We start from the raw sequence: 10,110 nt of genomic DNA on the forward strand, positions 1-10,110 counted from the left end.
TGAGTTAAGACTGGTTTGAGTGACCAGTGCTAGACTAAAATGTAAAAGTAAAATGTATACTGAGTATCGACAATTACACCGATCACATGTTTTATGATAGTCATAATCAGTTATCAGAGATTAAGGAAGTATTTTATATTCAGACGCAATTAAACTACCGGACCACGATGTATGGGGACTTGCTAGACCCATGGCAACATTAAAATATATCGACTCTGTTTTTACGTTTCCTGTTAATATAAAACTCTGTTACGAATTGAACTGATGGGATGTGACAATACTAATTCTACACCTTAGTTCAATAAAATATGATAAGTAATGTATAACTAGTAATGTAATTATATCACATTTACAATTCCACATTCCACCGAATCTCTATTCGGCTGTTTATGAACATTATAGCTTGGGGTCGCCAGGTAAAATTAAAAGCGTTCATGTAATCTTGTTAGTTCTTCTTACCCGATACTCATCGCGAAAACTGATACCTTTTATTTAACTTCGTAAACGTCAAAGTACGTACTCTCCGTCTGCTCGAATACCTCTCATTTCCCTTTCATTCAATCTTTAAGCTCGTCCTTTTTTAATTTTGTGAATCTTGTAAACAACTTTCATCATTGCGGATCGATTTTACTTGAAACTTCGACTTGTGTGTACGTGTGCAAGCCGGTGGAGTTCATTTTGTTCTATTTTTGGAGTTTTTACAAATGCCGTTTTGTTCATCTCCAGTTTGTGAAGTTTGCGGAAAAATTCACATCATTGCAGTATGTGCAATTGAATTAAGGTCACATACATAAGTATAAATTTGAACGGGTCCCTCGTACAATGCGCACTATACTAGTAGTACTAGTACTAGACTGCACTACTAATACTATTACAGCTACACTTACACTACTATTCCACACACGTCACGTCACTGGTCACGTACAAAAACAATGGATATTGTGAGTCAGGTGAAGATGAATCACGTACGTTTACATTATTTTCATAATTTATTCAAAAAATATCATATGAAACACCCAATTCCACTAAACTCAATTAAACTTATCTAATGTACGACATATTACAAGTCTAACCATGGCTGACACTACGGACTACGAGAAGCTCACAACAGAGGAAAGTTGGGACGAAACAGACCGGAGAATCACACAAATGGGATTTTTTGGCTGGAGACCCCGTTTTTTGGAGTGTCTCAATAAACCAGCCATTTTCGCGGGATTCTTCGCCTTTGGAAACTTCTTCATGGTCATGACGTATGGGATCTTGAGCTTGGTTATACCGATAATTGAATCAGTTTACAATCTCAACTCAAAGCAGACTGGTGTTATCTTCATGGCGAATGATATCAGCGGGACTATTGTAGCCCTGATGATAGGCAACTACTGCAGTGCAAGGAAAGTCCGGTGGATTGGTCTAGGAATGCTGGTTGTCTTCATTTCAGCTGTCATTCCTGCATCAACCGCAATTTTAGCTGAATACCCACAACCAACAATTCTCTCCAAAATTGACCTGGTGATAGAGCAGAATCAAACAGTTCATGTTGAAAATGACAGATTTGGCGTATGCAAAGAGGTTCATACAACTAAACAAACGACCGGAACCCCAAATGAATCGGAAGGTTACGCAGTCAGGAACCACAAATACTTTTGGATGTTTGTTCTCGGTTCCCTGCTTCAAGGGGTTGGAAACGCACCCCCAAGAATCGCTGGGGCTACCTACATGGACGAGATATTCACCCAAAAACAGTTCGGGGTGGCGATCTCCTTCCTCTACGTTGTTTCTTTTTTAGGCTACCCAATAACGATGATATTGGGAGGTGTATTTCTCCAGTACTACGTCACCTTGGATCCTCCAGAGGGTGTCACCCTAGGGAGCAAAGAGTGGGTAGGAGCCTGGTGGATGGGCATGTTCTTCCCTTCAATTCTCGTCTTTGTTTTCAGCTTCATCGTGCTGCTTTACCCCAGACAAATGCCCGCGGCTAAAAAAGTTCTACAAGAAAAAGTCCGGAAAGGCATCACCACAGTGTTAGAGAAGAAAGAGGAGTTGGGGAGATCTTTTATAGAAATCACAAAAGATACGATACCGGCTCTCAAAAGACTTATTCGAAATCAAGCTTTGACTTGCTTGATTGTGGGTGATATCTTCTACTTTCTATCAGTTGGCGCTTACAGTTATTACCCGAAGCTGTATGCCAAGATTTTCAGACTCAACTATAAAGCGGTTGGGAGCATTATGGGTATCTCAAGCATGATTGGATTCGGCATTGGATTCATTAGCAGTGGGTTCTTGATGAAAATTAAAGAATGGGAACCCAAGCAGCTGCAGCTCGTTTATGCTATCGTTTCGGCGCTAGCCATACCGTTCACCTTTGGTATCCTGATATACTGTCCCACTGAGACGCTAGCCGGTGTGGACGTCTCATACTCAGACGTACTCAACACCACCCAACTTAGCTCCCCCACTCTCATGGACCAGTGTAACTCTGAGTGTGCGTGCTCCACAGCGTTCTACCAGCCTGTGTGTGATGGTGCTGTGACCTACTTCTCTCCCTGTCATGCTGGGTGTAGGGAAGTGGAGGTGGAGGAAGGGAGGGTGGTGTCCTATGTCAACTGCACTTGTTCCCCTTCTAAAACAGCCATGCCGGGGCAGTGTGGCCAGCAATGTCCCACCAGGATGTACATCTCACTGACTATCACCACTATCGGCACTGTGGTTGGGTTTTCAGGGTTCGCAGCTCACGCTTACATCTACCAGAGAGTGGTAAGTGAAATGGACCGGACCTTCACACAGGGCATCAGGTCCTCTGTAATAAGGGCACTGGGCACCTTGCCAGCTCCCGTCATCTTCGGGTGGGTTATCGACAAGTTCTGCACTGTTTGGAGAGTTTCAGAGGATGGAACCACAGGGAATTGTTGGGTGTACGACCTTGATAGGTTGATGTTGTGGTTCACCTTTCTGAGAGTGATGATGCGAACACTGAGCTGTGTTTGTTACTTTCTCTGCTGGTGGGTCTACCCGGAAAGAATGCTGTGGTGGAGGAGGAGGAACTTGACGATTGTAAGAAACAAGATCAGAGTAGTGGGGTTCAACAGGGGGAAGAAGATCAAAATGGCCTCATTCAGAATGGAGACTGATAGATTGGATTATAGTCGGGCGCCCACAGTTGAACTCAGTGAAGTGAAACGTTACTGTCATGGTTATGTTGCTACTTAAGTTTATAAATAGATATTGTAGGAAGGGACTCTAAGACTACTGACTAACTCTGAGCTAAAGCAAAATGCGCCACATTTAATCGTTGATAAAAAGTGATTTGCAGTGACCTTAAATCAATATTGTATCTGTTTGTGTATTATAAGTTTAGTTAGGTTTAAAGGAAAAAGGGAAAATACTGATTGGTGACTCGATCATCGTATTTAATTTTTATTGTCCCATTTTTGATATCTCCTATTATTTTCCGTATTAGGGGTCGTTCACATATTACGTAATCAGCCGAGGTGGAGGGGGATTACGGGGGGAGGGGGTTTGGCTGCTGATTAAGTAATCAAATTTCTTTTCTCACCTTCTAGAATAATAACAATTTGATTCAAATATTTTAATTCAAATTTCACTTAATTTCACTCTGATAGTGATACAATTTAGGAATCGATCGGGTATCCGGCTGCTGAAGTAATTAGCTGGGAAAAATTGCTACAATATTGATTACGTAATATTTGAACTTAATGATAAGTATCAATATCACGAGCAAGTATAACTATGATTAAAAAAATTGCTGGCCACAGTAACATGTTGGTGTTTTTTTAGTTGCTGGTTGATACTTGATTTCGATAAGTCGCAGATTCAGTTAATTTTGTGATCGCACTATGCACTAGTAACCAATTTCAGTCATCGTCTGACATCTAACCGAAGACCATGAGAATGAATAATTGCTTTCCTATAAGTGAAATCTAGTGACCGGAAATCTGGGACCATCTTGGCAACAAATTCACACTAAGTACACTTACAGCATAACTTTAACAGTTGTATGTGCGCACTACTTGAGTGACTCCTAGATAACATCAAACATGGACTTAGGACTATTGGCATCTGGCAAATTGATAATCATGTTACTTAATAAACTTGTTCGGTTTTTAGCATCTCAAGGAATTAATTCGACAACAATGTACAGACGATCAGGAATTGTTAGCTTGCGGTTCGCAATTCTGACTCAATTGACCTGGTATCGGGCACAAGACCGCCAAAATATCTAAAAATCTTTTAAAAACTACAACTCAGCAAACGAAATGAAAGTTGACCCGTAACTTAGGTTTAAATCTTTCTCTAATCTACGTCACATTCGAAATGAAAACAAACCTAATTAAACGAATTTGCAAATCAAAATCTTATCCAATCTTCTGAAAAAATCGTCTAATTCATTACAGTGTCGATGATGCAAAATTAGGTCATTTTGCAGACTAACAGATCTTGTAATTGGAATATTCCGAAAACACACACATACCTCGGATGTTTTCGAGATGTGAAGAGTATTGTGCCGGAATATTAGCTGGTCAGACCGGGTGTGATTAACGTTTTTATTCACTGCTTCTGACGGGTTGTTTTACTTTTCTAAGCTCCTTTATCCCATCCCACCATTACTCTCTAATCACCTGTTCGTTGGACAAATTGAATTTGAAACAAAAATAAAAATCTCCAATTTTCCAAGCCCTAAAAATGTTAGGGCAAACAATAATATAAATTAGCATTACAAATACAAGAAATTACATCATAAACAAAATTATACAAAACTCTGAGCTATGCTCTCGGCTGCGAAGCATCCAAACTAAAATCTATGCGGACTCGGGCGAGTGAGTCCTGTCAGAGTTCGTTAAATTATGGATCATATCGTCCTTGTTGTGACACCGCATCTTGAGCTTGGTTATTCTGTCGTTCAGTTTTGAGATACTCCGATCATGCTCCTCCTCTCGCTCCTGACGAGGATACGGTGTAAGATAACGCCAGTTTGAACATGTTCAACAAGTATGGGTTGTTTTATTTTGAAAAGAAAACTTGAAAACGGATTGTTCATCTTATCAAGTCCAGGATCGATAATGGACGGCAGCTAGATATAATTATTCTGATAGAGGATATACATTCTACCTGTAAAATTTCAGCGCAGGATTTTAGCTTTGCGTTTGCAATTTTCTTGACTTCTTTGACCCTGGTATCGGTGCTATGCTTGTGGGTAGAACGTTTCTGTTTCTCTTGAAGATCAGATATCTGTAAAATCTTTAAAATAAAGCTGTTAGCAACTCACAAATGGAAAATGAAAGTTGACCGTGTATGATTAGGTATGAAAATCTTTCTCTAAATCTATCATCCACAATTCGAAATGGAAAACAAATCCCCAAAATTAAACGAAGTGTTGAGATATTATAATTCTTTACCAAATCTTTCTGTTAAATAAATCAGCTTAAAAATATTAATTACATGACGTGTCTATGAAGCTTAAAAATGTATGCTTTTGAAGACAACAGACTTTTTTTGTGATCTTTGAAATTAAGATTGGCAAAATGAACTTCTCAGCTGTAAAACGACCACAAACCTCGGCAAGTTCGAGTTTGTGAAGAGTACTTTGCTCGGCAATGTTTATAGCCTGAGCTAAGGACACTTTGAGCGTGTTGATTCGTTGCGTTAGTTGCACTGCCTCTCTTTTGTGACGGGTTGAGCTGTGTTGAGCTTTTTCTAGGGCTCCTTTCAGTCCTTTACATTGCCCAACCAGAAGAGATTTATCCTCCTCTAATACCTGGAGTTTTATTTGAGTCTACAGTATACAGTAAAGTGCTTTACAAAACGAATGAACAAAATCACATACTCAGTGCAAGAATTATATTTTGCATCACATTTCCGTTTAAAACCTAAAATCCCCTCACCTCGACGCGTTCAGACAACTGAGCAACTGTTTTCTCCAGTCCCTCCATCTCATCCTCCTTATCATGCACGTTATCATCATATCTCTTTCTCAGCTCTTCCAGAGCTACTTTGTATCCCTCCACCGAGCTCAGGTGAGCGGAGACAGGAACAAAGTCGTCCGCTTGGGTAACTGTGGACACTACAAGGTTAGCGGGTGAAAATCGAAAAATACCAGAATTATTGGCAAATATTGATGACTCCCCGAATATTCCCATCATTAGAATCAAGTTGAAGATAACAAGTGACAAGTATCGACGGATACAGTTTTGATTTCTAACCGATGCTGTTGTACGCCTCCCTAAGCTCTTCATTCCTTCCCTCCAACTTCTCACACCGCTTGAGGAGAGTCGTGTTCTGATCTTCCATGTTTGAACAAGTTGCTCTCATTCTCAAAACCTCCTGGTTTCTCTCCTCTATCAGCTCCTGCCACCGGGCTTCGTTCTGAAGAGGAACAAAACATGTTGGCAAAACTAGGTGAGTCATAATACAAATTACGACTGGACGATATATTTTCTGTGTAGTGCGATTATTTTGTCTGTCTTGGAACTCACAGCTATCATCCAGTTACTGAGTCTAAATAGAGGAGTTTATTAACATGTGTATTTCTTAATCGGATGATTTCGTAGAATAATTCTCCCTGAAGGAAGATTTGAGACGTTGTTCATGGTCTGTTTCAGGGTGAAATTCAGTTAAAGTATGGTTTAATTTTCTCCCTTGGCTCTGCCTGTTACTTAGTTTGACGGCGCGGTGTGTGTCTCCCACATTGCACACAAATACTCAACAATGAGGGTCATTAAATTTAATCCAGCGAGATCTTAATGACGGTATTTAGCAAACGACTCCTGTAATCTTCTCATAAGTCCTTATAGAGATGAAGGAAGTGGTCCAATCAGTGACGTGTCACGAGTCACGTGACAAGATCTGACCAATCGGATGAAGATTGTATGTGAGCCCTATCCGGACAAATGAAATAGCAGTTGAGGAAAACAGATCTGACATGCGCAAGCAAAGAATCATTTTTAAATAGTCGACTTTAGATTCGTAACTCGTAATCGCTAAACTAGCTATCCACCATGGTGAGTTGTCTTGGGAGTTCGGGAATTTTGGCATGAACAACATCTTAAATAGGTTAAACACGGATCACAGCTCTACAGCCGGTTTAGAATCGGTTTAGAACCGCTCAAGATCTGGTCAAGAAACGTTCTAGAGCCGGTTTGACCTATTGGCCGGGAATTCAACACTTTTCAAGACGATGAGATGGTTTTTGAACTCAATAAAGGTGTTCAGCCTTGTAATTACTTCGTGAACTATCCCTCTAATAAGTTATGGACTAGCAATGATCCGTTTTTTTCAGCGTGAATGCATCTCGGTACATCTCGGACAAGCCGGTGTCCAGATCGGTAACTCCTGCTGGGAACTTTACTGCATGGAGCATGGCATCCAGCCTGACGGTCACATGTCTCCTGATAACAACAAAGGGGGCGGTGATGACTCTTTCAACACCTTCTTCAGCGAAACTGGGGCCGGAAAACACGTCCCGAGGGCGGTGTTCCTTGACTTGGAGCCGACTGTAGTGGATGAAGTAAGGACTGGGAAGTTCAGACAGCTCTTCCATCCTGAGCAGCTCATCACTGGCAAGGTTAGCAGATCTAAATTCAAACCTTCAAGACACTATTCATCAATATCTAGGGAAACATACAGCTGGTTTTCGATCAGACTTGCAACTGAATCATACAAGATTCCAATCCTTAGTTTGTAGTAACAAACCATCTCAACAGGAAGATGCTGCTAATAACTACGCTCGTGGTCACTACACCGTAGGAAAGGATCAAGTAGACCTAGTTCTTGACAGGATCAGGAAACTATCCGACCAGTGCACCGGTCTCCAGGGATTCCTCGTCTTCCACTCCTTCGGTGGAGGTACCGGATCTGGGTTCACTTCTCTCCTCATGGAGAGACTCAGTGTGGACTACGGCAAGAAGAGTAAACTTGAATTTGCTGTCTACCCTGCTCCTCAGGTAACGTTTTGTAAACTTAATAAAAATTCAATTCTATAAAAGTCCCCACAGCTGGATAGATTGGTACGATCAGAGTAGTAATAATACCCTAGTAATTGAGGATAAAACAATATGTTTGTTTCAGGTATCAACAGCAGTAGTTGAACCTTACAACTCAATCCTAACAACCCACACCACCCTCGAGCACTCCGACTGTGCCTTCATGGTCGACAACGAGGCTGTTTACGACATCTGCCGACGAAACCTGGACATTGAACGACCTAGCTACCCAAACCTGAACAGACTCATGGCACAGATTGTATCCTCCATCACTGCTTCTCTCCGATTTGATGGTGCTCTGAACGTTGATCTTACTGAGTTCCAGACTAACTTGGTTCCCTACCCCAGAATCCACTTCCCTCTGGCAACCTACGCTCCTGTTATCTCTGCAGAGAAGGCTTATCATGAACAACTCTCTGTTCAGGAAATAACAAGTGCTTGCTTCGAACCCAACAACCAGGTTAGCATATTTAACAACATTGCAACCAGTATCCTGGTCAGATTGTGAATAATATACAGTAGTTATAATGTTTTCAACTCTTTCAGATGGTAAAATGCGACCCCCGACACGGCAAGTACATGGCTTGTTGTCTTCTCTTCCGTGGAGACGTTGTCCCCAAGGATGTGAACGCTGCCATCAGCACCATCAAAACCAAGAGAACTATTCAGTTCGTCGACTGGTGTCCCACCGGGTTCAAAGTTGGCATCAACTACCAGCCACCAACTGTTGTCCCAAATGGCGACCTCGCCAAGGTACAGAGAGCTGTCTGCATGCTGGCAAACACCACCGCCATTGCTGAAGCCTGGGCTCGTCTTGACCACAAATTCGACCTGATGTACTCCAAGAGAGCCTTTGTCCACTGGTATGTTGGAGAAGGAATGGAAGAGGGTGAGTTTGCTGAGGCTAGAGAGGATCTGGCTGCTCTGGAAAAGGACTACGAAGAGGTTGGTACTGAACAGGGTGCGGAGGATGAGGGAGATGCTGAAGAGGAAGAAGAATACTAAACAACTACCGTCAATATCACGTGACAGACGACGCCACGCGTTCTGTTACGAGACTCAATCCTTTGTTGCTCTTTAAATGTTCTGTTTTGCCTGTTTTACTTGTGTCACGTAAATTTGTTAAAATTGCTTTTGTTCCCAGCTTGTGATGTTTTGTAAACCCCACTATATAAATGTTTTTATTTTCTTTCAAGAATCAACTAATATAAATAAACTTCAACTAAATGATAAACTAGCTAAAATTAAGCTCAAAATACAAATTAAAAGGTTCAAATGTTCCTGACAGTTTAAAGGTGCCCCAAGGGTATAAATCAAGATAAAAGTAGTATCTCACCATTTGTTGCTCCTTAATGAGGATGCGGTTCTCTTGAAGGACTTGTTGAGCCTGCTTTTGGACAGTCTCCACATCTTGTGCACTTTGTTCGGACACCAACTTCTTTAACCTTGAGTTTTCTGACACTATCTTTAATGCCTGATTAAAATGCACAGCTTTTAATGATATGAAAGTCGCTAGATAATAATGTTAGGTGATGAACAAGAATCTTTGTTAATAATAAACTTAAAATATTTGATATCAGAAATACATTATATGTACACTATGTATGTGTATACATATGTACAATATTATACATGTGTACAATATGTACGCATGTAGAATAACCTGATCTCTGAACTGGAGGATCTTCTCCTCGTATACACTAAACCGTTCCTCTGGACTGAGCCCATCCATATTAGAAAGTTCTGGAAGATCGATAACATCTCTGGAATTGGGAGGAGTGGGCATTCCCAATGTCGCTGCGAGGTCTCTCTGAAGAAGAGGGAATATTGAAGAAATTTCAGAGTTGTTTAGGTTTTAAATAAGTCGAAATTGAACTTGAGTCTTCAATCATTTCTTGAATACCGAGGCTTGCTTATTTGGATTTAGGAACGTTCAATACCTTAAGTATTTCGGGAGTGACAACTCTGAAGACTTTGTCAACTGCCCCGGCAAAGCTGATTCTCTTTTCCTTACGGGGAGAGGGACCAGGCGTGACTAATATTGAGGACCGCCTCGGGCTGGATTCATCTTCTTCTTCATCCGAACTGAGAGCATATGGGTAAGATAAAT

At 41.1% G+C, this 10,110-nt stretch overlaps 3 protein-coding genes across 6 annotated transcripts; 2 read left to right on the top strand and 1 right to left on the bottom strand.

Moving 5' to 3' along the window:
- The first annotated feature begins 1,054 nt into the window (after window positions 1-1,054).
- Window positions 1,055-3,435, top strand: LOC134826635 (solute carrier organic anion transporter family member 4A1-like). The gene has a single exon (XM_063839091.1). The coding sequence runs from the start codon at window positions 1,075-1,077 to the stop codon at window positions 3,208-3,210; it is 2,136 nt and encodes a 711-aa protein (XP_063695161.1). The 5' UTR covers window positions 1,055-1,074; the 3' UTR covers window positions 3,211-3,435.
- Window positions 3,436-4,687: 1,252 nt separating this feature from the next.
- On the bottom strand, window positions 4,688-10,085 carry LOC134826574 (uncharacterized; the record flags this gene model as incomplete). Of its 4 annotated transcripts, none has more annotated exon segments than XM_063838997.1 (8): window positions 4,688-4,961; window positions 5,131-5,250; window positions 5,576-5,776; window positions 5,904-6,073; window positions 6,222-6,384; window positions 9,337-9,474; window positions 9,664-9,810; window positions 9,941-10,085. In XM_063838997.1, coding segments are annotated over 8 exon segments (1,225 nt in total), but the record flags the coding sequence as incomplete, so codon positions are not given.
- Window positions 6,919-9,176, top strand: LOC134826367 (tubulin alpha chain, testis-specific-like). The gene is made up of 5 exons (XM_063838714.1): window positions 6,919-7,019; window positions 7,298-7,582; window positions 7,722-7,961; window positions 8,086-8,460; window positions 8,547-9,176. The coding sequence occupies exons 1-5, from the start codon at window positions 7,017-7,019 to the stop codon at window positions 9,003-9,005; spliced, it is 1,362 nt and encodes a 453-aa protein (XP_063694784.1). The 5' UTR covers window positions 6,919-7,016; the 3' UTR covers window positions 9,006-9,176.
- Window positions 10,086-10,110: the final 25 nt, after the last annotated feature.

Source organism: Bolinopsis microptera, chromosome 2 (assembly GCF_026151205.1).
Source record: "Bolinopsis microptera isolate Bmic1 chromosome 2, MBARI_Bmic_1.0, whole genome shotgun sequence".
Lineage (NCBI taxonomy): Eukaryota > Metazoa > Ctenophora > Tentaculata > Lobata > Bolinopsidae > Bolinopsis > Bolinopsis microptera.

Coding starts and splice junctions, on each gene's coding strand:
- LOC134826635 (XM_063839091.1), top strand. CDS start 1,075: ATGGCTGACACTACGGACTACGAGAAGCTCACAACAGAGGAAAGTTGG.
- LOC134826367 (XM_063838714.1), top strand. Junction 7,962..8,085: donor CTGTCTACCCTGCTCCTCAG/GTAACGTTTTGT, acceptor TGTTTGTTTCAG/GTATCAACAGCAGTAGTTGA. Junction 8,461..8,546: donor GCTTCGAACCCAACAACCAG/GTTAGCATATTT, acceptor CAACTCTTTCAG/ATGGTAAAATGCGACCCCCG.